Genomic DNA, 26819 nt, shown 5'->3' with positions numbered 1-26819 from the left:
TTGCCTTGATGACAGCTTTGCACACTCTTGGCATTCTCTCAACCAGCTCATGAGGAATGCTTTTCCAACAGTCTTGAAGGAGTTCTCATATATATTGCGCACTTGTTGGCTGCTTTTCCTTCACTCTGCGGTCCAACTCATCCCAAACCATCTCAATTTGGTTGAGGTCGGGTGACTGTGGAGGCCAGGTCATCTGATACAGCACTCCATCACTCTCCTTCTTGGTCAAATAGCCCTTACACAGCCTGGAGATGTGTTTTGGGTCATTATCCTATTGAAAAACAAATGATAGTCCCACTAAGCACAAACCAGATGGGATGGCGTATTGCTGCAGATTTATTCTAAATAAATCACCGAAAGCGTCACCAGCAAAGCACCCACACAGTCAGAACGTTTTTTACAGATACCGAGCCTCAAACCCCTAAGAGCAAGCAAAGCACAATCACACCTCCCCCTCCATGCTTCATGGTGGGAACCACACATGCAGATATCATCCGTTCACCTACTCTACGTCTCACAAAAACACGTCGGTTGGAATCAAAAATCTCAAATTTGGACTCATCAGACCAAAGGACAGATATTCACCGGTCTAATGTCTATTGCTCGTGTTTTTTTGGCCCAAGCAAGTCTCTTCTTCTTATTGGTGTCCTTTAGTAGTGGTTTCTATGCAGGAATTGAACTATGAAGGCCTGATTCACGCAGTCTCCTCTGAACAGTTGATGTTGAGATGTGTCTGTTACTTGAACTCTGTGAAGCATGTTTTTGGGCTGTAATCTGAGGTGCAGTTAATTGCCAATTTCTGAGGCTGGTAACTCTAATGAACTTATCCTCTGCAGCAGAGGTAACTCTGGGTCTTCCTTTCCTGTGAGAGTCCTCATGAGAGCCAGTTTCATCATAGCGCTTGATGGTTTTTGCGACTGCACTTGAAGTTCTTGAAATTTTCCGGATTTACTGACCTTCGTGTCTAATAGTAATGATGGACTGTCATTTCTCTTTGCTGTTCTTGCCATAATATGGACTTGGTCTTTAACAAACAAGGCACACCTGTTCATTTAAATGCATTCCAAATGCAAGCTGGTTGAGAGAATGCAAGAGTGTGAAAAGCTGTCATCAAGGCAAAGGGTGACTACTTTGAAGAATCTCAAATATATTTGGATTAGTTTAACACTTTTTTGGTTACTACATGATTCCATATGTATTATTTCATAGATTTGATGTCTTCACTATTAATCTACAATGTAGAAAATAGTAAAAATAAAGAAAAACCCTGGAATGAGTAGGTGTGTCTAAACCTTTGACTGGTACTGTATAAATAATGTTTGAATGATTAATTGATTGATTGACTGAAAAACATGAACTGAAAAATATGTATCAATGCCAACAGATAACACAGAGACAAGTCCAGCTTACCTGTGGCGATTTGTAAGCCCTCCTCCTGGACCTGAGTCCCCTGGTCACAAAGAGTGACTTTAGGCTTTATGCTGCTATCTTCTAATTTCGTTTTCTGAGGGAAGAGAACATCCTTCATATATATTGTTTCTTACTACTTCCTCACAATCGAGTTTAACAATCATTCTACCACCAATGTGGTATGGTAGCTCAATTCCAGGAGTATGTATGATATCAAGTTTGAACAAGATAAACCACATATAGCAAACAGGAGAATTAAAAAAAAAGTTTAAGGCTGAAATATCTTATCTAAATGTTTGTTCACATCCACTCATCATCACATTGCCAATACTTCAGGCATGGACTTGAGGCACGGAGAATGATTGAGGCATGGTCTTTTTAGTATTAATGATGAACTGGTGTGACATATTTGAAATGACAACACACAACTGATAACAGACGCCTACTGGGCCAACTCAGCTGGACTCTGTTATTAGTTTACTCTAAATCATGAGTAACTGGGAGATGCCAGCAGTGAATCTGGCCTGGAAGTACACCGCAGGGTCATAGCATGGGTGGACAAGAAGCAATGCTGTTGTGATCTGTATTTGCACGGCATACCTTACTGGCTCTAATTAGAGTCCATCTGTCTGCCTAACGCTATCAGACTATTTACTAACACTAAATTAAACTACACTATCTGCAACCCAAAAATATCTAAATTTCAATCTATTAATCAAATGTATTTTATAAAGCCCTTTTGACACCAGCAGTCAGAACGTTTTTTTACAGATACCGAGCCTCAAACCCCTAAGAGCAAGCAATGCAGAGGCAGAAGCACTGTGGCTAGTAGCCCTTGACTGTCAGTTCCATTTCATGACACATAAGAGTCATTGGGCGAAGGCGTCTTCTGTAGGGGGGATTTTTGTTCAGATCCGCGACCTTATCTTTCATATAATAATCTTCCAAAAACAGAAGGTTAAATTGATACGCACCTTTATAGGGTTAGGGTTCCCACACGGCCATATTAGGTTTCAGTGCTTGTTTACGGAAAACAGACGGTAGACAGAGGGGACTATACCTGTGCTAATTAGCTAGCTGCATCTTCGAACAGCTGAGTGTAAACGGAAGACAGACGCCACAAACATGTTGTCACTTAAAAATAATGTTGGCTGCAACTGTGTTAATACAGGTTAAAACAGAGTACAGTAAGTGTGTATTTTGAAGTGATGTGAAAGTAGAGGATTTATGTTTCTAGAACTTTACCAAAATAGAGACTCGATTCATGTTTAGATGGAGTATTCGGCTGTTTTGGATTCCAGAGCCAATTCGCCCTTTAACAGAGCATGGTAGGTCCTTGGACAAAGGAGTAAAGTTAGGCTCCTTTAGTCCAATATTGGGCTAAGTGGCTTCTCTAGAGATTTAAGAGTACTTGTGTGGCCATTAAGGCCACATTGTTTAACAAGACTTCTATTGGTGCTATATCTGAGTGTTTAACACCTTTTCTGTCTTCGGAGTTAGTCATTTTAGGGGATTTGAATCTGGGTTGGCTATCCCTGGCCTCAATGCATATGCATTGATTTTAAACTCACTCAATTGATCTCAAAACCCACATGGCTAAATGTGACAAATCCTGTTAACTCCTCCTTGATTGATTTAATTCTTACTAACCCGCATAATAAAATGTGTCTAGCGGAGTATTTACATATGATACCAGTGATCATTGTCCCATAATATGTATTAGAGATATGAAACAGCAAAATACTAATTCTCATTTAATTAAGAAGACACATTTTAAAAAGTTTTCTCCTCAAGGATTTTTACGTGACATGTTCTACTCTGATTTAGCCACCGTCTCTTGTATTCCTAACCCTGAGTTGGCTCTAGAAAATGTATCCTCCAAATGTATTCCTCTGGCACAGTGGTTCCCAAACTTTTTATAGTCCCGTACCCCTTCAAGCATTCAACCTCCAGCTGCGTACCCCCTCTAGCACCAGAGTCAGCGCACTCTCGAATGTTGTTTTTTGCCATGATTGTAAGCCTGCCACACACACACTATACAATATCTTTTTTAAACATAAGAATGAGTATGAGTTTTTGTCACAACCCGGCTCGTGGGAAGTGACAAAGCGGTCTTATAGGACCAGGGCACAAATAAGAATATAATAATCAATAATTTTGCTCATTATTTAACCATCTTACATATAAAACCTTATTTGTTCATCGAAAATTGTGGAAAAACTCACCACAGGTTAATGAGAAGGGTGTGCTTCAAAGGATGCACTTAACTCTGCATTGTTGGGTTGCATTGGAGAGAGTCTCAGTCTTAAATAATTTTCCACACACAGTCTGTAACTGTGTTTAGTTTTCATGCTAGTGAGGGCCGAGAATCCACTCTCACATAGGTACGTGGTTGCAAAGGGCATCAGTGTCTTAGCGCAATTTGCCAAGGCCGGATACTCTGAGCGCAGCCCAATACAGAAATCTGGCAGTAGCTTCTGATTAAATTCAATTTTCACAGAACTGCTTGTTGTAATTTCGATGAGGCTCTCTTGTTCAAATATCGGTAAGTGGACTGGAGGCAGGGCATGAAAGGGATAACGAATCCAGTTGTTTGTGTCATCCGTTTTGGGAAAGTACCTGCGTAATTGCGCACCCAACTCACTCAGGTGCTTCGCTATATCACATTTGACAGTGTCCGTAAGCTTGAGTTCATTTGCAAACAAAAAATCATACAATGATGGAAAGACCTTTGTGTTGTCCTTGTTAATGCAGACAGAGAAGAACTCCAACTTCTTAATCATAGCCTCAATTTTGTCCTGCACATTGAATATAGTTGTGAAGAGTCCCTGTAATCCTAGATTCAGATCATTCAGGTGAGAAAAAACATCACCCAGATAGGCCAGTCATGTGAGAAACTCGTCATCATGCAAGCAGCCAGACAAGTGAAAATTATGGTCAGAAAAGAAAACTTTAAGTTCATCTCTAAATAAATAAAAAAATGTGTCAATACTTTGCCCCTTGATAACCAGCGCATTTCTGTCTGTTGTAAAAGCGTTACATGCTTGCTGCTCATATCATTACATTGTGCAGAAAATACACGAGAGTTCAAAGGCCTTGCTTTAACAAAGTTAACCATTTTCACTGTCGTGTCCAAAACGTCTTTCAAGCCGTCAGGCATTCCCTTGGCAGCAAGAGCATCTCGGTGGTTGCTGCAGTGTACCCAAGTGGCGTCGGGAGCAACTGCTTGCACGCGTGTTACCACTCCACTATGTCTCCCTGTCATGGCTTTTGCGCCATCACTACAGATACCAACATGAGCAGCAGCTACGTTTGGTAACGGTTAATGTGATTGAATGTTAATTATTTGACTAGGCTACCTGTATTTGACATTGTGTTGTTATTTCGCTGAACACTAGATGGTTTAATTTTATTTTTGGCAGTGAAACGATGCTACTCAGGCGAGAAAAAAAACTCACCCAAATGTATAGACCCATTGGAAAAATATAAATGGACTGTTTGAAAATGTGAAGAAAAAAATAAAAAATAAAAAAAATGTTTTATTTTATTTATTTTTGAAAATGTGAATCACATTTTTATTTGGCGTGCCCCCGACGGCATTGCATGTACCACCCCCAGTTTGGGAATACCTGCTCTGGCAGATAAACATGCCCCTTTTAAACAATTCAGAATCAAAGATAGCTCAGAAGAAAACCAAGAGTTAGATCTATCTCAGCTCATTCAGGTGAGAAATCAGGCCTGAGCCAAAGCAAGGAAAACTGACTCTGTAGTGGACTGGCAATCTTTGAGACAATTGAGAAACAGATGTACTATCTCAATGAAGAAAGTTTAGTCAAGCTACTTTCTAAGCTCTCAGACTCTGCTGGTGATCCTTCTACATTTTGGAAAACAGTAAATGAACTGAAGCGTACAAATTCCTCTTATCCCTGCCTAAACAAGCTCTGTCTGACTTTGGCATCATAACTGTGAAGAATGGGATAAATTATGCTTTTAGTCCTAATTTTATCTTGGCAGGATTTTTATTTGAGAGAAATTGTGGTTTAACTGACCCCGGTCAATCAATCAACTGCTCTTCCCTTTGCCAGCCTCCAGCTCCACTGAGGCTGATATGCTTGATCCATTTTAGCTGCAGCTCTCTGCCGCCACTGAATAATTAACCCTGATTTTTTTACCGGACTGTTATATCTGGTACTATCCCCAAGGTTTGGAAGACAGCCCATGTACTCCCTCTTCACAAAGGTGGCCTTATTTCTAAATGTTCTTGCCCAGCTAAAATATGCATATCCTTTCTTCAGGTCCTGAGCTACAAGCAGTTAGATTTGGGTTTGTCATTTTAAGCGAAAATCGGGAAAAAAAAGGGGCTGATCCTTTTAAAACTCAGATCGTTCTTATCTTTGAAATGCATTCTAAATGTACATCAGTCAGGTTTTATACCAGGTCATAGCACTATCTCTGCTGCATCCCTAGTTATAAATGATGTGGTTAACTGTATGAATAAAAGGCAACATTGTGCTGCCCTCTTCATTGACCTGTCAAAGGCTTTTCGATACTGTTGATCACTCACTGCTAATTCAGAGGCTTTCTTCAATTGGCCTAGACCAGGCTGCATGTAACTGGTTAATAAATTACTTGACAGATAGAACTCAACGTGTATCTACTGATGGTGTTAAATCCGGATAATATGAAAGGTGTCCCGCAGGGTTCTGGGCCCTGTATTTTTTACTGTTTACATTAACAATATTGACTTGTCTGTAAAAAAATTGTAACCTGCACTTGTATGCCGATGATACTTTTGTGTATGCTTTTGCCCCCATGGTTGACCAGGCTCTATCTGAACTACAGCCTGCATTCCTTGTATTACAGAATCACTTTATTGACCTGAAATTAGTATTGCAGGTAAAACTAAGTATATATTGTTTACATTTACGTCATTTAGCAGACACACGACTTACAGTAGTGAGTGCATACATTTCTTTAGTGGTCCCCCATGGGAATCAAACCCACAACCCAGGCATTGCTAATGCCATTCTCTACCAACTGAGCCACACAGGTGGATGGATACTCTCCGGAGTCTAGAGCATAAAAGTAACGATTTAAGCATATGCACTTTTGATGGTGTCCATATTGATGGTGTCCCGGCTTATACATATCTGGGCATTTGGATAGATGAAAAGCTGTCTTTTAAAAAGCATACTGATGAGTTAGTTAAGAGGCTGAGAATAAAAATGGGCTTCTATAGAAATAGGTCCTGGCTCTTGCTAATTAGTAGAAAGCAGATTATTCAGTCGACGTTCCTATCGGTCTTAGACTATGGCGACATCATCTATGTCAGGGGTGGGCCATTTGCTAGGGATGTAGAAAAAGTGTGACATCAATCAGGCCGTCGAGGACTGGAGTTGCCCACCCCGGATCTATATGTGTAACAGTGTAGGTTCCGTCCCTCTCTTCGCCTCAACCTGGGCTCGAACCAGGGACCCTTGCACACATCAACAACTGACACCCACGAAGCATCGTTACCCATCGCGCCACAAAAATCGCGGCCCTTGCAACGCAAGGGGAACAACCACTTCAGGTCTCAGAGCGAGTGACGTCACTGATTGAAACGTTATTAGCGCGCACCACCGCTAACTAACTTGCCATTTCACATCGGTTACATATGAACGCAACTGCCACTTCATTAGAGCCGTTAGATGCAGTTTATCATTACAGGCTACAATTTTAGTACTCATCACTCCATTCTCTACCAGAAAGTTGGTTGGACCTCTTTGATATCACGTAGGTTGATACATTGCTGTTTTCATTTATAAAGCCCTTTTACAAAAAGTCCCACTGTAGCTAACATCTTTACTAAACTTTAGACGTGCGAGTTACCACATCCTGGTCTCAGAGATGGTTAACTCTGGAAATTCCTTTGGTCTCTACTGAGTTAGGTAAATCAGCTTTTAGTTTTCTTGCACCTTATTTATGGATCAATCTTCTAAATGTTCTTGAAATGTAATGTTTGGATGCCTCGAGGACAATTCAGAAATCTGAGTGAGGGCCTTATTACTAATAAATGTGTTTGTTTTCTATCACCATGTTTTTATTTTTGCTTGCATTTTGTATTTATATTTTGTAGTGTGTATTTTCTGTCATTTCTATAATTCAGTATTCATCTGTAAAAGAGACCATGGTCTCAGTACGACTCCCTTATAAAATAAAGGTTCAATAAATAAATAGAGATCCTATTGAATTACTATTCTAATTCTATGTTCAAATGAAAGATGACCAGCATTTGGTTCCATCTGCTTTCTAATAGTTTGTTTGTAGGCTACTTTATGTTGTAGCAAGCATTAGTATTTAATGTCAAGATTATCAAGATGCCAGTAATGAGAACCTCATTTTGATATGAATCAGAAAATAGATTCTTCATACATTATAATCCAGATTATTTACCCTAAATTGTCATGAGCTGGGGGGAAAGCATACAGTCAGTGGGAAAAATCCCTCTCACTTCAGTTTCACTTTGGATTTTATGCTAGCAAACAGCCTTATCTTGACAGTAACATTACTGAAAGAGCTCACATTGTTTCCCAACAGCTGAAGAAACATTTTAGAGACAGTCAGACAGTGACACAGATCGCTAGGTTAAGTGATTTTGCACAAGGCTTCTATGTAGCAACACTTTGCACTGGGGATTTCAACTGACATTTTGCTGGACAAACATCCACCTTCAACTTACTCTTCCCCATTATGTTAGGTCATGCCCTATGAAAATAGCAATGACCATTTACTAAGAGTTAACATTTAACAAAGATGCTGTTATAGTAGTCAAATCACCAACATTGAAATCCTTTCCCACAAACCCAAAGCATGGATTTGTAATTTTCAAAGAAAAATCCTTCCCTTTATTTTACACCACATCATGTGGTGAACTAAACAGGATGAAATTACATATCTATACTGCAAATGATGAACTAATTTGACCTCATGTCCCCATTTGAATGAGAAGTATTTAAAAGTGTGAGAACAAAACATAATGATAGTGTACACTGTACACTATACAGAATGCACTACGTTCTTTACAATACAGAATGCACTGCGTTCTTTACAATTATTAAAATAAGTGGGTAAGGGTGAGTCATGGCTCACAAAATAAATGAAAGCAGATGTTAATACCATATCTCAAAATAACTCAAACATTTTTAAGCACCTAAGGACATCACATTTAATGAAATGGCAAAGATGTGCCAGCCCACTTCAGCATGAGCTCACTGACCTCCTCCTCCTCTTGGATGTACAGTAGGCCCTGTTTCCTCCAGGGTACGATACCTTTCAAGATGAACTCCACTATCTTGGAGCTTCGGAAGACTTCCCCCACATATCCCCAGAGCTTGTCCATGGCCGAAACCGAGCTCTCTATTCCCTCAATCTTTTCTCGTTGCCATTTACCCTCCTGCTGCAGGTTCTTCAGCAGCGCCACGGTCTCCCCACACAGTACCTTGACCTCCGAGAACAAGGAAGGGTCCCCTCCACCTCCACGAGAGCCCCTGTCCCTGTCTTTTCTGAGCTGGGCCAGGTCCTTCTCCAGCGTCCCCATGCCCTGGCACACCATGTCCAGCCTCCTGAGGACCTCTGTCTGGCTGCAGGCTATCTGCTCCACCTTCACCTCGAGCTGATTCAGCTTGACCTCCATGCCTCCCAGGCTGTTCAGCAGGCTGTTAGTTGGCTTTTTCATTGCTCCAGAAGGGGCCCCAGCATTGTCCAATTTACCCCCCTCGTACATCTTGGCAATGCAGGTGGCCAATGTCTCCGGTTTACTCATAGTTCCAAGAAATTCCACACAGCAGGGAACAAGTGTCAGGTGAGACAAAGGAAGCCTTGCTAATCCACCTTGCTCCAAGCTGCATTGGATCTATTTTAGTTGAAGCTCCCGAGGTGTTGTTGTTCCTCTCCCATACAGGCAGGTCTGCCGGACCCTGTTGTCTGTATGTGCCAGGGACATGACACTACTTAAATAAACACCAACTCTTCGCTATCTTATCTTTCCACTTGTCTCCCCCCCTCCCTCTCTCTCTACCTCTCTGTCCTAAAGTTTTTATATAGTAGCCCCACCACTGCCAAAATTCCAATGGCCGCTTGACGTCACCAAAACATTTAAATTCAACCTCAGAAGATGCTATTGACTTGTGGGCATGCAAGGAATGACCTTTTCAAAATGGCCTTTTGCCAGTATTAAGAGAGAGATGTTGTGAGCTTTGGAAATGGTGTTGTTTTAAAATATTAAAACATTGTCATGTTGCTTCCCCATTGGGATGTACAGGTTGTTTGTTCGCTTGCTTGCTTGTTTGTTGGTATATGTTTTAGTGTGTTTACTGGTGCTGATAGAGTGAAGTGAACCATTGGTGGATCTAAAGGTTCTGGTCCGCCCAGCACAGCTTCTCTGATTGGGCGACTGTCCCCCATCACCGCTCAAAGGAACGTGACTTGACATTGGCTGACACCTCCCTTTAAAAATAAACCTCTGTAGACAGAGGAATGATGAAGTGCAAGCAGGAATCTAAGCAGTCGCCCTCTCCCTCTGGTCCAGGGTAGGGGAGACTGGGGTTGGTTGTCTCATGGGTTGGTTGTCACAGTGCTTGTTACTCCCAATCTAGAGTGTGCTGTGTAATAACTTTAAGATTCAAATGTGTGAATTCTTTGAAAGAACTCATCCGCCTAGTCAATTCATGTCAGCATGACAAAACATTGAGGTGAGTGGAATGTATGTTTCTCACAGATAAAATAAAAAAACATATAAGGTATGTCTTGTTATTTTATAAATGTTTGAACTATGGGATTATACATGAATAATTATGTTTATCAAAAAGAGGAAAAGGAGAGCTATTCCAAACCTATTTCTGAGTTGCTAGGTCAAGCCATGTGGTAACTAGCATTGGTTGGGTTGGTTGTCACTATTAACTCCATTGTAACCATACTGTTCGGGGACATTGCCACTGCCAGTATACAATATATCCCAAGCTATTTTGTGCTGTTGCTATAAAGACCTCCCTTCCCAGTAAAAACGAACACCTTTGGCCGACATATCAAAATGTGTTGAGAATATGTAGCGTGGAGAGCGTTTGCAGATTGGGAAGACGTCACCGAGACATCAGAATACAATGTTGATGCCTGGCCGACGTATAAACGATGTAGAACTCTAGAATTTAGAATGTAGAATGTGAGACGTCTTTTTTGTTTGTGAAACGTCTTGCCAATTAGCAAACGATGTCTAAACTGCATCTTCCCAATGTGTCACGTATACATATGTTGGACAGAGGTGTCTGTGCTATCTGGGAGTGTTGTCTCTCTCACACACATCTTTTTTATTTCACCCACCCACACATGTACACATGCGTGTGCAAACATACGCATGCACACACAAATATACAAAAAATGCCATACGTTATTCTCAAGGTACAAAATGCTGAATTCTGTTAAGAATATCGTTCTACCAAAGAAAGCTGTGTGCTATATTGCGTTATTTCCTATTACGAAAAGAATAAGCTACTAGCAAACATTGTGACAACCCACCCCATATGACAACCAACCCTGTGATGGGGCTGGTTGTCACAAGTGGGCAGAGTGTGTTTGATGGCTTATAACTTCATGTTGGAATAAGATATGAGAATAAAAAGAGTCCCTATTACCACCCAAGACCGTTGTCTTTCTTTTCATGTTGAAAAGAGTCTTGTAAGATATACTGGTGCTGAGAAATACACACAAGAGTAAAAACTGTGACAAACAACACCGGTCTCCCCTACAGTTCCCTACCATCTCCCCTACTGTCCCATTGGATGGGAATGTTTTCTTGGAACATCCTGGCATTTTGTACTGCATGGGTCTTTCCTATCTCCCAGTTATTAGTAAAGTATTCAGGAATTGCAAACACTGTTTGTTGTTTAACCTATTATTGAAAAGACAGTTCTATGACAAATGGACCTCATTGATGCAATCTGTGATTTTTCAAAGATTCAACAAGCTAGACCTTAAAATATTTTTAGGCTAACATGCCCAGCTGTTGACAAATGAGCTCTTGAAAACAATTGAAAAGCAAAATCCTCTTGGTAAATATGTGTTAAGGCCATTTCTGAGAAGACAAACGTGTTGTCTCCTAATTCAGTTATCATACATTCTGAGGATATGTCTTTATCCCAGCACTGTGAATAGTGATGATTTGCTGAAATGATGGGTCCCTGTTTCCTGGTCCGGAGAGCAGAGGATGGCCCATAGAACCATCCATATGCAGCTGTAACATCGTCAAGTAGTAGACTGAGTCCCTTAGGCCCAGTATAATGGGCAGAATGTAAACTAGGTGATTTATTTATAAAGCACTTCCCAATGAGACTATGCCAGGAACCATCCCACTGAAATGTAACAATGGAATGCAATGGAAATCTCTGGTAGGATGCTGGCCCACAAAAGAAATGTGGCTCCGCTGTGGTTTTCCACAAGGGGTTTGTCTGACTGGGGGTGTGCCTCTCAGCAGCTCTGAACCATCATAACAACTCTATTTACCACCCCATAACCCAGGGCAGGCTAGTTAGCTAGCGTCCTAGCATATCAGAAAGTAAGCGTTGGCAGTAGCAGCACTCATAAATTCATGTCTACTCCCCCAAATGGGGCAGCCAGCTGCAATGAATAACAGGAAACAATAGATAATGAGAGTTGCGGTGACATGGGATCAGGCCAGCGATGATGATGTGACCCAATACATATGGGTAATGTAGGGTGGGCCCTTAATACCAAGTCCGCAACAACATTTAAAATATGGGCCGTGTCACGTCTACTGCCGCTCCTCCCCTCCGGCGTTCGACGTCGCCGGTATACTAATCACCGGTCCTGGGATCCATCATTACACACACCTGGCATCAATCATTACGCGCACCTGCACGTCATCATCAGGCACACCTGGACTCCATTACCTCGCTTATTACCTCCCCTATATCTGGCACTCCCCTATGTTCCTTCCCCAGTCAGTATTGATCCTGTGTTTAATGCGTAGACGCTACTGTCATGTTGGCTCGTTCCATGTTTGTTGTTTTATTAAACGTTTCACCTGCACCTGCTTCTCGACTCTTAGCATCTCCGTTACAGAATACTGACTCCAACAATGGAAGGAGCAGGAAAACAGAATATCTCCCAGACGGTCGACAAGCAGGGATACCTTCTACATCAACACCATGAACAGCTGGCACAACTAGGGACGGCTATGGAAGAGGTTCTTTGCAGTGTGCAATGTCTCGAGGCATTGCCGTCAACTAGCGGAGGATACTCTACAACCAGTCGACCCAGCGAGCCAGCACAACAGCCCATTCAGCAACCCACTCAGGTCAGCGATGCCCGTTTGTCCCTCACGGATAAATATGACGGCACCCCATCTAAATGCCGTGGCTTTCTACTTAACGCACCAGATGGGAGCCCCCACCACCAAGAAGTTCTAGGTTACCACGGTTAATTATCTGATGACTGGACGTGCATTGGAATGTTGCCACGGCCGTCTGGGAGAGAGGAGATGAGGAGCTAGATTCATATGAGGGGTTCATGGCTCTGTTAAAATGTATCTTTGATCATCCCCCGGAGGGCAGAGAGGGGGCAGGGGGACCAGACGGCTGCAGAGTACGCGCTCACCTTCCATCCATCTGGATAACCTACTTCAGGAACGTTGGTACTCTCATCGCTTCTCTCCCTCCGTGAACACTGTGGATCAGAGCCTGAACCCATGGAGGTAGGGGTCACACGCCTCACCGCGGCGGAGCGATGCAGGACGAGACAGCTGGGTCTCTGTCTGTATTGTGGTCAAGGAGGGCACCAGCTCCAGCGGTGTCCGGCACTTCCTAATCCAGGATCCACAAGAGCAGAGGGACGGTCACATGATCTTCCACCTCCTGGGGCAGGAGTGAGTATTCCATCTTCATCACTTTCTGCTAAACTCTTTTGGTGTCCATCACACTAGTTGACTGTCCCTCATGTACTGTGTCTACAGCGTTAGTGGATTCTGGTGACACGGGGAACTTTATTGACCAGACCTTGCCTCCTCTCTTAACATTATCTCATACCCACTCTCGTCTCTTTTCCCGGTTCAAGCCCTCCATAATCGGCCACTAGGATCCGGAACCATCACACACAACCACTCACCCTCACTGTGGAGTCCATTCATCAGGAGAACATCCCCTTCATCACCAGTGCACCAGTTCACATGATCATCCTTGGCCTCCCTTGGCTTCAAGGTCAAGGATGAGACTCACAGACTGGTCACCGAGGGTTCACATCGGTTGAGAGTCATGTGGTTGCCCTTCAGCCCAATATCTCGGAGGTATACCAGGACATGCGGGAGGTATTCTACAAGACCAGCGCCACCTGTCTTCCTCCTCATCGCCCCTGCGACTGTGCTATCAACATGCTGGCAGGGTCTACGCCTCCGCATCTACCCTCTGTTGGTGGCTGACACCCAGGCCATGGATGATTACATCCAAGAGGTGCTCCAACAAGGTTTGATCCATACGTCCACTTCTCCTGTGGGCCCTTTTCTTCACAAGGTTCCACTTCACACAGACCTATCGCCCAGGTTCAAAAAACACCAAAGTCGATGCCCTGTCCCTACGATTCGGCAGAGGGTCCTGTCCAGAATGCACCTACAATCCCCTTACAGACCGACTGTTGCTGGGAAGCAGGGCCGTGCGAAGACCTTTTGGGGGCATGTGCTGAAACAAAAAAAGGTCACCCTTCCCCCCCAAAAAAATCCCTACAATCATGGTCATGGACTCGTTGAGCAATTATTAGGCAACTTTGATTATTTAGTTACTGTATATAAAAGCAATAGATGGTCACATCTTAATGGCAAATTAAATGACACAAATAAATAACCCTTAGTCTGAAAGTAATTTAATATTTGATCTATAATAACTCTGTAGTAATTTAGCACAGATCTATTACATTTATTGCTTTGCTTAACCCTTTACACTCGTGGAAACTGGCCTAATGGATAGGGACAAATTGAAATCTTTCTAACAAAATAACTATAAAAAGCATATGCATGGCCATGGTAGCAATTGAACGAGAACACTTTGGATCTTATGGGTAAATTATCAGACCAAATGTGAGGACACAACAGTTCACCTGACACAAGACTGAATCCAAACAACAACAAATGCTCAAAAGTTGCCTAATTATCCTGAGTGATTTTGAACGGCTGTCAAGTTTAGAACGACTGTCAGTCAAAACCCATACAGCGCTGTGAAGTGGAGACCCTGAGCTCTGACGTCATGTATAGAATGTTACTGTACAGCCACTGCGTTCCAATTTAGGAGCTTATCAATTACCAAATCTGTCATTCCGACTACTTTAACAATGATTTGTGGGCAGTGGGTTCAGAACAACAAAAAATATTTTAAACACATTTGGGGAAATTATACTTCCACCCAAAAGGGTGGGAGTATGTTCTCGGCAAAGGTAGAGTCCTATCTGTGCACATGCCTGCCGGGAGGAACCATTAGACATCAAACACACGGACAGTTTCCTTCATTTGCACAGCTGCTGTGGTACCACTAGAGTTACATAACACATGTTTACTTGTATTTAATGTCTGTAACAGTATCCGTAACAATAGCAGTGAAATAAACATGGCTCCTGGTAGTCACTAATAAAATCACAGAGTGGAAGACCATCAGACAAAGGAAGTAAAGGACACCCAACTAACTGGACACGGAAGCTGTCTGTAAGAATACCATGGCTCTTTGTATTGAACAGGGTTAACCTGGTGTATTTGCCCTCTGAAATGGAAACGGGACACCAAAGCTACCTCCCTGACACAACAATGTTTCACACCTGTGAGGTCACTGGAGAGGGTATTCTGGGTTTCTTCCGGTCCTCTCCATCTAACCCTGTCTAACCTTACACCATTAAAGCCCTTTGTCTACCAAAAGAGAGAACATATGAAAACTGTCTGACTGAACGCCTCTGCATAGTTTCCATTCTGCTAGCTAGTGTTTACGTGGGCAGTTCCATGTTACGTGACCACATTTTGTGAGGTGGGGTGAAGAAGAATTTGGGGTGGAGGTCAGTGGGAGGTTTGCCGTAAACCCATTAAAATCTAATTATATCTTTCCTGACAGGTGTGCACCTCTCTAAAGTGTACACAGCATGGAACATTCTGGAGTGCATGTCCTGCTAACAGTATTGTGTGCATGGGAAATTCTCTGGATTTGTATTAGTATCTGACTGGTATACTGATTCATCAGAAGAAGTGTTTGATGCATCTAAGTGTGCGTGGCAAAGTTTGTGCCTAGTGGGTCTAGTTAGTGCTCTTGGCAGACCAGAGGAGTCAGTATTTTGATCTGTTTGCAGAGCTATTGATGGAAAGTTTTTGCTGTACCTAATTCTCCTCTTTCTCCATGACCCCTGACATTAACATGATACATGTACAGTTGAAGTCGGAAGTTTACATACACTTAGGTTGGAGTCATTAAAACTCCTTTTTCAACCACTCCACAAATGTCTTGTTAACAAACTATAGTTTTGGCAAGTCGATTAGGACATCTACTATGTGCATGACACAAGTAATTTAAATAAACACCATAAACATCATGGGACCACGCAGCCGTCATACCGCTCAGGAAGGCGACGCGTTCTGTCTCTTAGAGATGAAGGTACTTTGGTGCGAAAAGTGCAAATCAATCCCAGAACAACAGCAAAGGACCTTGAGAAGGCGCTGGAGGAAACAGGTACAAAAGTATCTATATCCACAGTAAAACGAGTCCTATATCGATAACCTGAAAGACCGCTCAGCAAGGAAGAAGCCACTGCTCTAAAACCACCATAAAAAAGCCAGGCTATGGTTTGTAACTGCACATGGGGACAAAGATCGTACTTTTTGGAGAAATGTCCTCTGGTCTGATAAAACAAAAATAGAACTGTTTGGCCATAATGACCATCGTTATGTTTGGAGGAAAAAGGGGGAGGCTTGCAAGCCGAAGAACACCATTCCAACCGTGAAGCACGGGGGTGGCAGCATCATGTTGTGGGGGTGCTATGCTGCAGGAGGGACTGGTGCACTTCACAAAATAGATGGAATCATGAGGGAGGAAAATTATGTGGATATATTGAAGCAACATCTCAAGACATCAGTCAGGAAGTTAAAGCTTGGTCGCAAATGGGTCTTCCAAATGGACAATGACCCCAAGCATACTTCTAAAGTTGTGGCAAAATGGCTTAAGGACAACAAAGTCAAGGTATTGGAGTGGCCATCACAAAGCCCTGACCTCAATCCTATAGAACATTTGTGGGCAGAACTGAAAAAGCGTGTGCGAGCAGGGAGGCCTACAAACCTGACTCAGTTAAACCAGCTCTGTCAGGAGGAATGGGCCACAATTCACCCAACTTATGAAGCTTGTGGAAGGCTACCCGAAACGTTTGACCCAAGTTAAAGGCAATGCTACCAAATACTAATTGAGTGTATGTAAACGTCTGATCCACTGGGAATGTGATGAAAGAAATAAAAGCTGAAATAAATCATTCCCTCTACTATTATTCTGATATTTTACATTCTTAAAAATAAAGTGGTGATCCTAACTGACCTAAAACAGGGAATTTTTACAAGGATTAAATGTCAGGAATTGTGAAAAACAGAGTTTAAATGTATTTGGCTAAGGTGTATGTAAACTTCCGACTTCAACTGTATGTCAATCACAAGTTTAAAATACCTTTGTGGTTCTGTGGGAGTAATACCACACAGCATATCCTAGTGAAAGGTTGATGTAATATTTACTGTATCTAAAATACATTTCAACAAAAGTCATGTTGAAATAGGCTTAGTGATGGTAAGTGCCAGTTAGTAGACTTCCCAAAGTCTCAAAATACAACTTCCCAAAGTCTCAAAATACAACACTGACCCTTTAAAACAAAACAAAATAAATCTTTACCTGACTCACTTTTCAAAGATGTCTAGAAATGTACACATGTTGTGCTCTTGTAGGAAGCAATCACTCCCCTATTGCTGACTACAAATGATCTAACTCACTAACTAGCAAAGGATATTAACAAAATGGCACACGTGGCTACATGCTGCTCTCTCTTTGATTTCAAAACAAGCGCATCTAATCATGATCACTCATGCTGTAAACACAGACCAATTCAAAGTAAACGGCACAGATCCATATATGGCAATGGTCTATTTGCATATAGGCCTACTGCAACTCTGATTGGTTATGGCGCACTGGTCAGTGTAGAGTCCTGCATGTCAATGCAACATAATCATTCTGTCTAAAAAAAAACAATTATTGCATAGTTCTCTTTCTTTTTCTATATGTTGCATTGAAAGTGGCTGACATTGCGTTGATTCGACCACAATTGAACAGTAAAGGGAAACGTTGAAAGTGCTAACAGGGAAAACTCTAGAACAGTGGTCACCAACCTTTTCGGTGTCAAGATCACTTTCTGAGTCAAAATGCATGGTGAGATCTCCCGCTCAGATAAAAAAAAAAAAAAAAACATTAGCCTATGCAACATTAACCTATTAAAAACAGTACTATGGCAATCAAGTTTGTGCAGTAAACCATATATTATCACCGCATATTGGCTTTGCTTGAATTGCCCTGTCAATGCATTGTTGTTCGGGACATTTTTTTAAATTATTTTTACAATTTTGAAGTAGGCTATATGAGCATACCCGTTGTTGTATTACTTGTGAGTCACAGCTGAGTGGGCATACATTTAACTAATTAGCTTTTTATTTTTACTTTACTGGGCCGATGGTGCCTGCATCTATGGTCAGTCTCTGTGGAGAGAGAAAGCAGCAGACTGATGGTCCGCCTCTCAACATCCCCCCCCCCCGCTCTCCCTTTCATCTACCGACACTGACCAAAAAGGGACACCGTCTTCCAGCTGATGGCAAAACTCGAGACGCACCACATTATTTCTGCCTCATGCACATATGCATAAATTTTTAACTTTTATGAACAGAGAATGTGAAATATTCCTATTAAAAATGACCCAAGCAGCTAATAATAACAACAACGCAAGCCTATCGATACACTTTCCAAGCAGCTAATAATAACAACAACTCAAGCCTATCGATACACTTTCCTACTCATTGATTACTGCTGCAATGCTTTGTTGTAGCGCTAAATGGAAATTGGAAGAAATAAAGCGCATTTCATGACTTACAAAGTGTTGACAGGGCTGAGTAAGAATTTAAACATCAACTCACTTATAAATACAGCATCTCTTTGCTGTATTCGTTGGCAGTCTCTCTCTAGTCATGGTTTTACATTTTTTGAAATCTCACAGTATCAATTTCGCTGTAGCTTTATTTGATGCCTGCTATGTTACTGCAGACACGGTAATCGGTGCCATCCGATTGGCCAGTGGAAGCCCTATAGTACACTTGATTTGCTGTCTGAGCCCGCCGGGAAGCCAGAGTTTGTACATTAAGACACATAAAATCTTTCAAAATAGCAACGGTTCGCCTACCCGGGCGCAGGGCTGCTGAACCGTAACCCATATACATATATTTTTTATTTTACCCTTATTTTACCAGGTAAATTGACTGAGAACACATTCTCATTTACAGCAACGACCTGGGGAATAGTTACAGGGGACAGGATGGGGGATGAATGAGCCAATTGTAAACTGGGGATGATGAGGTGGCCATGATTGTATGGGAGCCAGATTGGGAATTTAGCCAGGACACCAGGGTTAACATTATCTTATGATAAGAGCCATGGGATCTTTAGTGGCCACAGAGAGTCAGGACACCCATTTAACATCCCATCCGAAAGACAGCACCTTACACAGGGCAATGTCCTCAATCACTGCCCTGGGGCATTGGGATATTTTTTTTAGACCAGAGGAATGGGTGCTCCCTACTGACCCTCCAACACCACTTCCAGGAGCATCTGGTTTCCAATTCAGGGACTGACCAGGACCAACCCTGCTTAGCTTCAGAAGCAAGCCAGCAGTGGGATGCAGGATGGTATGCTGCTGGCCCGAGATGAATAAATAAAAAAAATAGGAACACAAGGCTTTATTGAATGGGAGTGACTTGGAGATCGCGATTGAGAGGTTGGTGACCACTGCTCTAGAAAATTGTTCAATCTCGTGTGGTGCTTCTCGCCATTGGCTGATATTTCTTCTGCTTGGGTCCCAGAGGTCTTGCCTGGCAGTCTCGGGGCTACTGTGCACCCGCACAGTTTAAAGAGAATGTTGCCCATAAATCACTCAACAAGTCCAGCTTCCCAGAGGATAGTAGGGACTTGTGTATGTTCTTAAGCCAGCTGCCAGAGTTAAAGCTATGGATCACAAACAGATAGCATGCTGATACACCAGTGGCGGTTGGTGCCGTTCAGGATGAGGGAGGACAAATCTTTTTTTTATGAACATGGACACATTTTTATTACAGCATATTGAATGACTGTCATTCATATTCCATTCACCCAGCTCAATATAACATCGATAGGTTTACGATAGTGCATGATAGTCTAATTTTCCCTATACCCATTGTTTGGTTGCTACAACTTCGCCTATGAATTAATGTTTACATTGTAGGTACACAGGTCGAGAGAAAAATGTGAGTAATCGAGGTGACAGACATTGACACATTCAATACCGCCTTGACCACTCTTGCCTGCATCTTGCTAATCTAGGGTGTATTCATTAGTCCAACAGTTGCAAACGAGAGTTTCTAATGGACAAATTCAGGTATGTTTATTCCTATTTCGATCCGTTTGCTTCCGTTTAAGAAATGTTTTTCAACAGAATTGGCGGAATGATCCCACACAGCCTACATCGTTGTCACCATGTTAAAGTCATAGTCAACATACTGTAGCTACTAGAACTAACATGTTATTAAACCTGCTACAATCATGCAGTGCAGTGTACAGTCAACAGCAAGCAGTTTTGCAGCTACACCGGAGGGCACCAGTGGCAATAAATGTATAAAGCCATAATCTTACCTTGACTTGGGAGAATTACAGTTTTGGAAAGTCATAGCCAACTGTTCAACTATTGTCTTTCTCTCTCTTTGAGTCAACTGCTCACCACATTGTATGCTCTGAAGTGCTAGCTAGCTGTAGCTTATGCTTTCAGTACTAAATTCATTCTCTGATCTTTGATTGGGTGGACAACATGTCAGTTCAAGCTGCAAGAGCTCTGGTAGGTTGGAGGACGTCCTCCGGAAGTTGTCATAATTCCTTTGTAAATCTATGGAAGGGGGTGAGAACTACAAGCCTCTTAGGTTTTGTAATGAAGTCAATGTACCCAGAGGAGGACGGAAACTAGCTGTCCTCTGGCTACACCATGGTGCTACTCTACAGAGTGCCTTTGAGGCTACTGTAGACCTTCATTGCAAAACAGTGTGTTTTAATTATTTGGTGACGTGAATATATTTAGTATAGTTTTATCTAAAAAGGGTAACTTTTTTTAATGTTTCACTATTTTTATTTGATGAAATTCACTAAGGAGGATTGTCTTCCCCTTCCTCCTCTGAGGAACACACAAACACACACACACACACACACACACACACACACACACACACACACACACACACACACACACACACACACACACACACACACACACACACACACACACACACACACACACACACACACAAACTGTTTATCATTTTCCTGAAGATAATTTTGATATGGATAGATAAAAACAGACCTTCAAAAATACAACTTTTTTTCTACAAGAAGTCATGTTTTCTGCAAGCTTGTTGAACAAATGATCTAACCCTGAGTGCTACGCTTCACATACTATTTAAGAACATACAATTAAAAGTGTTACTTCACAAGAAAGTCTTAATTCAAGGACTTAAATGGTAATTGAGAAAAGCAAGACTCAGCTGTAATAACTCACTCCTCTCCCAAATGTTATTTTCCACCTGACCACCTCCAAATAACATTCCCCCATGCTCCCATGCTGTGTTAAGGGCAATGCTAAAAACTAAAGGAGTTAGATATGGGACAGTAAATGTGACTTGGTCTCGCTTCACTGACCGAGCACTAATGTGATTTTGAGCACGAGGCTGCTTGTTCGTTTCTGTTCACTGATGCTGATGCATCGTTTTCTTTGAATGTATGATGATTTGTGTTTCAATATTATGTAACCCCTGGCCCTTATGAATAAAAGAATAAAACATAAATGTTCTAGAGTCTAGTCAGTAATTCATTTAGTTTTGTATAGCATCTTTTAATAGATGCCTATTATTATTAGGCAGCCTTGTGTGAGCAATGGTCTGTCTTGAATCTCATCAGACATTTCATCCACGAACCTGATTAAATAAAATGACAAAAATAAAACTAGCTTGTATAACCTCAACTTAAAAGCAATGAGAGCCAGGTCTCTTACCGTGAACTTTTGGATGTAGTCAGACACGCTGAAACCTCCCGTGCGTAGAAGGAGAGTTCTATAGACGGAGGTCCCCATCACTTTCTCTCTGCCCAAGGTTAGGACCTACTGTTCTCCATACCAGGGTCTCTGTGCCTTATGGAGAATGGGGAAGCCGGGCCCTCTGGGTACTGAAACATAGTGGAAAAGAAAGATGGGTACTGACAGAGACAACTCTATCTTATCGCCCGGTGCCTCGTCCTGTGCTGTAGCCGGGTCCCTGTCCTGTCCCCTCCCGTATTGATATCAGCACTGCACCAGCACCACAGCCAGGCCCAGAGTGAAGAGCACTTCCTGCAGGGAGATAACAGCTGCCTGAGATTAGGCAAGGGTATGCACGAAATGTGAGTGTCCTGCTTTATTAATAGGGGTTCAGATTGGCCTTTTTGTTTTGGAAAGTCTCTGTGGGGGTCCTCCTCCCACCCAGTGATGATGAGAGGATGATTCCTAGTCTGAGGTGAAGAGAGCCCGTTCTCAGATCTCTCACGAATGCCCTCTCTCTGCACCCCACTGAGGTTAATACCAGTTTACCCCACCCTGTTTACCCCTCCGTGTGTGTGTGTGTTTTGAGTGCGTGCGTGTGTGAACCTGTTAGGGATCTGATCCCACACAAATCTGCTTTGGGGCAACAGAAGGTGCGTCACCAACACTCAAACGCAGTGGCATCGTGTTGCTGGTCTTAACCTCAAAACCACCCAAGTCTTAGACTCAGGGAAAAAGAGGCCTCCTCTCAGCCTGGCAGCAACAGGGTTTTAGGTGGAATGGAAAAGTCTTCACCTCCTGGCAAGCATCCCACTGCAGTTTTTTCCTCCTCAGACAGAACACCTTGTTTAGAAGTGCAGGGTATTTTGGGAGTATTGTCTGCAGGCTCTGGTGTCCACAGGGGAAGTGTCAGCTCCATGATGCAGGAAGAGGTATGCACGCCAGAGGGACGATGTCACAATGGTCCTAAGGAGATGATGATGATGATGATGATAATGCACATTTTCATTATCGCTGACCTGTTAACGTGTCACTGTGTATGTACACATCTTTGAGCCACATTTATGACATATCTATTATGAACAGCATGTACTAGTGTGTAGCTGGTGTGTCGGTGGACTGTTACAATGTCATAATCCTCCTTCTGATGTGGATGATGCTTCAGTTTAACTGTCTGCCTTTAGACATCACAGGACAGCTGGTGGGTAAGGGAACAGCATGATTCAAACTGTTGTCATTACTGGTGTGTATAGAGTTTTACACGTTCTGTCTTAAGTTTTACACAATCTGTCTTTCTTGGATGCCTGACGTGTGTCTGCCTATGCTGTCGTCCTTGTCTCTGCCTCTGACTCACTTAATGTGGCATGGTACTCAATGTCCTGTTCTCTACGACCAAGGTTTTTTTGTCAAAACAGCCCACTGTGCCCTCCGAGACGGATACACATGCACTCTAACATGACTCTTAGATATAAATGAAAAGCGGGATGATTCTCCCGAACAAGACTTAACAGGGACGTTTCATCTCCTGAAACAACATGTTGTTTACAGTGCTGTTCTCTTACTGTAGTGGTCCCCTGGATGCTAGAACCTCGAAATGACTGTCCAGTATTTCATTGAAAGAGATGTTTCTACCACAGGAGGTTGGTGGCATGTTAATTGGGGAGGACGTGCTCGTGATACTGCCTGGAGCGCAATAAATGGAACGGTATCAAATACATCAAACACATGGTTTGATGCCATTCCATTTACTCCGTTCCAGCCATTATTATGAGCCACCCTCCCCTCAGCAGCCTCCATTGGTTTCCTTACCGTTTATATCTAAATCCAGAGTCAGAGAAGGAAACAAGCAACGAAGGCGAAAGATTCCTCTCATGTTCTCTTCATCCATCAATCCGTTTCACTAAAAATAGTTGGACTGACTAATGTTCCTTGAAGTAGAGTGGCTTATAATTATATAAACCACTTTTCATGTGAGGTTTGTTCATTTGAAGACATTTAATTAAATTCTTTCTGGCATATATGATGTCATAGCAGAGGAGACTGAGAGATCACCATTTCACAAAAATGAACACTTACTGTAAATGATGTCAACTAAGCACTTGATTATAATGTCACTGGATTGCCCTCCAGTGGTTGAAAGAGAGACTACATAGCATATTAACATTTCAATGCCAAAGAAAAGGACCATGCACAATTCAACTCGCATGTGTTCTGCTTTGAATTGTCATTTGAATGAATCAAATGATTTGGCTTTCAGCATGAATCCTTTTCTCAAATGACAGGCAGTGAATCTGGTCTCTGTATATCACCGTAGCAGTTGGCTATCTGAACGCTAGCACATAACCCTTGTAGTCAGTCTAGAGGTTCTTTCTTATCTTATTTGACAAGGCTTCTTTTCCCATTAGGCGGCAAATATCATGTTCTTCCTGTCAAATGGCTTCTTGTTGAATAATGTCATTATTTTGACTGTGTGTTGATGTTTACAAACGTGATGATAAAGTGTGCACTTTACACAATCCATGTATTCTGTATCGCACATTCAAATCAAATCAGAATTGTATTAGTCGCATGTGCCGAATACAACAGGCCTTACAGTGAAATGCTTACTTACGAGCCCCTAACCAACAATGCGGTTTTAAAAAAAAAGGAATAAGGAATAAAAGGAACAAGTAATTTAAAAGCAGCAGTAAAATAACTATAGCGCGACTATATACAGGGGTGTACCGGTACAGAGTCAATGTACAGGGGCACCGGTTAGTTGAGGTAATATTTACATGTAGGTAGAGTTATTAAAGTGACTATGCATAGATAATAACAACAGAGAGTGGCAGCTGTGTAAAGGCACTCAAATATACATTTACATGCAGTAATTGCACATGTTATGAAGGGAGTAGGGTCTATAGGAGAGAAAGGGAAAACATTTAAATGTTGGTCTATAGGACATGAGGAGGGTGGTTCACAGTTTGACATTTGTTTACCAGTAGGCAACATACTCAAACACGCCTGACAAGCATGGATTATATGCAAGCTATCATATTGTGCAGTTAATAAACCGAACAGATTCGATTTAAAAATAATAATGTTAGAAGGATTATTAGCTACTGTATGTTTAATCATTTTTATTATAATAAAATTGTCCTCAAATTCCTGAAGAATTTAAAGCTAATAATATACAGTATCTCATGTTACATTGGAAAGTAGCCAGGTTACATGTGCCAAGATCTGAACAAAGAACTCTCTCCCTGGTTAATGAGACCACATGCGAGTCATGTGACTTGGGGGAACACTCCACACTGAACAAACAGCAACTTTGTTTAAGTAAGAATAACTGACTTTTAGTGTGCACATGTCTCTCTCTCTCTCTCCCTACACCCCTCTTCTCTCTCTCCGTCTTTCTGTCTATGGGCCTGGGTGCTCAATATTGCTCACTTCACTATTTCCTGTTAGATATAAAGCCAGGGATCTCAGTGTTCCTTGGGCATGTGGTAATAGGGCATGGTATTCAGGCTGGGCCAGGCGTTTCATCGTTAACAGCCCTGCCCAGCCTGGCCTCAGCGTGTTCATTTCAGCTCCACTACCAGCCATATGCTGTAATGATCCATCTGCAAACAGTCTTACTGTCATCATGGAACTTTCTCACAGAACAGTGCGTCATTTCTGAAATGTGCTCATCAGGTAGCGTCCTTTATCCTTCTGCCCTTAAAAGATCCAAATAAGGTCTGACTGCCTGAGTGATTTCCATTAACAATCGATTCTTATATCATGTTCTACATTTCACAGAAAATAGTCATTTTCTCAGAGAAGATCATTAAGATTGAGTTTCAGTATTTGGAGCAGTAGTTGACTAATATCATCATGCCTTTTTGTTTTCAAATGTGCTTGTAGATAGAGGATGGATGTGCATTATTCAGTGTTTGAATGTATTCGACTCAGAGGCCCAATGTGGAAGTAGACACCCATCTCCTGTGGTATTGCATTGCAACAGACAGGCTTTACTCAAGTATTTTATGTAAATGATGGCTTTGAGAAGAAAGAAAATCCCGGGTTCACCCTGAATCCCTTCTTCATTGTGTATATGTCTCCTCTGACTATTTGGGGGGAATTAATACAATGTTTTAGGCAGCCAATCTACATAATCCCCATGACATAAAAAAAAATGCATCCTGGATAATTTACAGCCATATACTGCCAATGCCCTACACTTATGAATCTCCATCTGGGTTCTGTCAATTTAAGGGTCAAAGTTCTTTAATCCAACTCTCAAATAACCTTTGCATTACTTCACTTAGATTCTAATTAATTACTTTTCCCCTTATAGGAACTGCACTGTCTTTTGTTTTAACTCAGATGTATTTCACATAGGGGCATGCTGAGCACTGCCTCTTTCTAGTTCACTGAATGGCCACAGTTTCTCACAAGGACTGAGGTGTCAATAATACAGCACACAGAACCCTTTTCCTAACCAAGAAGAAAGTCTCATCATTACAGCTCATCGTTAACTGCCCTGCATTGCATTTTCAAATGCCAGCAGTGTTTCCTCTCAGGTTTCACTCATTGTATGAATAACCAGGATATGATGTAAGCATGTTTCTGTACATTCATACATGTATACAATACAGTTTGGTGAACAAAGAAGAGGCCAGGCAGTTGAAAACATCTCCAACAGGATTACCCTGTGAGGTTGAAATCTGTTGAGAGTTCTATGGAAACTGGGATGTGTTCCAGACGGATGAACCGTTAATGGCAGGGCCTTTCCCTGTGGAGGGAGGCAGAGCAGAGCTGGAGAAACGGCAGCAGCAGCTGTCTCCAGGAGAAATGGGCAGGTTACAAACAGGTGTCTCAAGGGCCCAGCCCATCCCTCACTGCCTGCTGCAGGGTAACGTATAGACATGAGAGGGTGGGTAATACACACCATTCACTAGTACTATAGTGTATGTGCAGTAAATCAACAAAGTACAACACACTCTTAAATAAAAACTAACATTTGCACATTAAGGCCCAAAATCTGACAGCGGTGG

The 26819-nt window shown here is 42.1% G+C and overlaps 1 protein-coding gene across 2 annotated transcripts in view; it reads right to left on the bottom strand.

The window, feature by feature from the left end:
* LOC106562001 (myosin light chain kinase 3) overlaps positions 1 to 22307 on the bottom strand; it is a 33597-nt gene extending 11290 nt beyond the window's left edge. Inside the window, exons 1-2 of one of the 2 annotated variants that reach the window (XM_014126514.2) lie at positions 21781 to 22307; positions 1411 to 1504 (exon numbers count right to left, since the gene is read on the bottom strand). In XM_014126514.2, coding sequence (XP_013981989.1) covers positions 1411 to 1504; positions 21781 to 21858 — 172 coding nt within the window. In that variant the 5' untranslated portion in view covers positions 21859 to 22307. Of the gene's footprint in view, positions 1 to 1410; positions 1505 to 8668; positions 9473 to 21780 lie in introns of those variants that run through there. The other variant, XM_014126512.2, reaches the window with a different exon arrangement.
* Between the last annotated feature and the right edge of the window lie 4512 nt (positions 22308 to 26819).

The sequence above is a fragment of the Salmo salar genome, chromosome ssa11, assembly GCF_905237065.1.
Source record: "Salmo salar chromosome ssa11, Ssal_v3.1, whole genome shotgun sequence".
NCBI classification, from domain to species: domain Eukaryota; kingdom Metazoa; phylum Chordata; class Actinopteri; order Salmoniformes; family Salmonidae; genus Salmo; species Salmo salar.
Note: the sequence above shows the minus strand (reverse complement) of the source record. Positions and strands in the feature narration are given on the sequence as shown.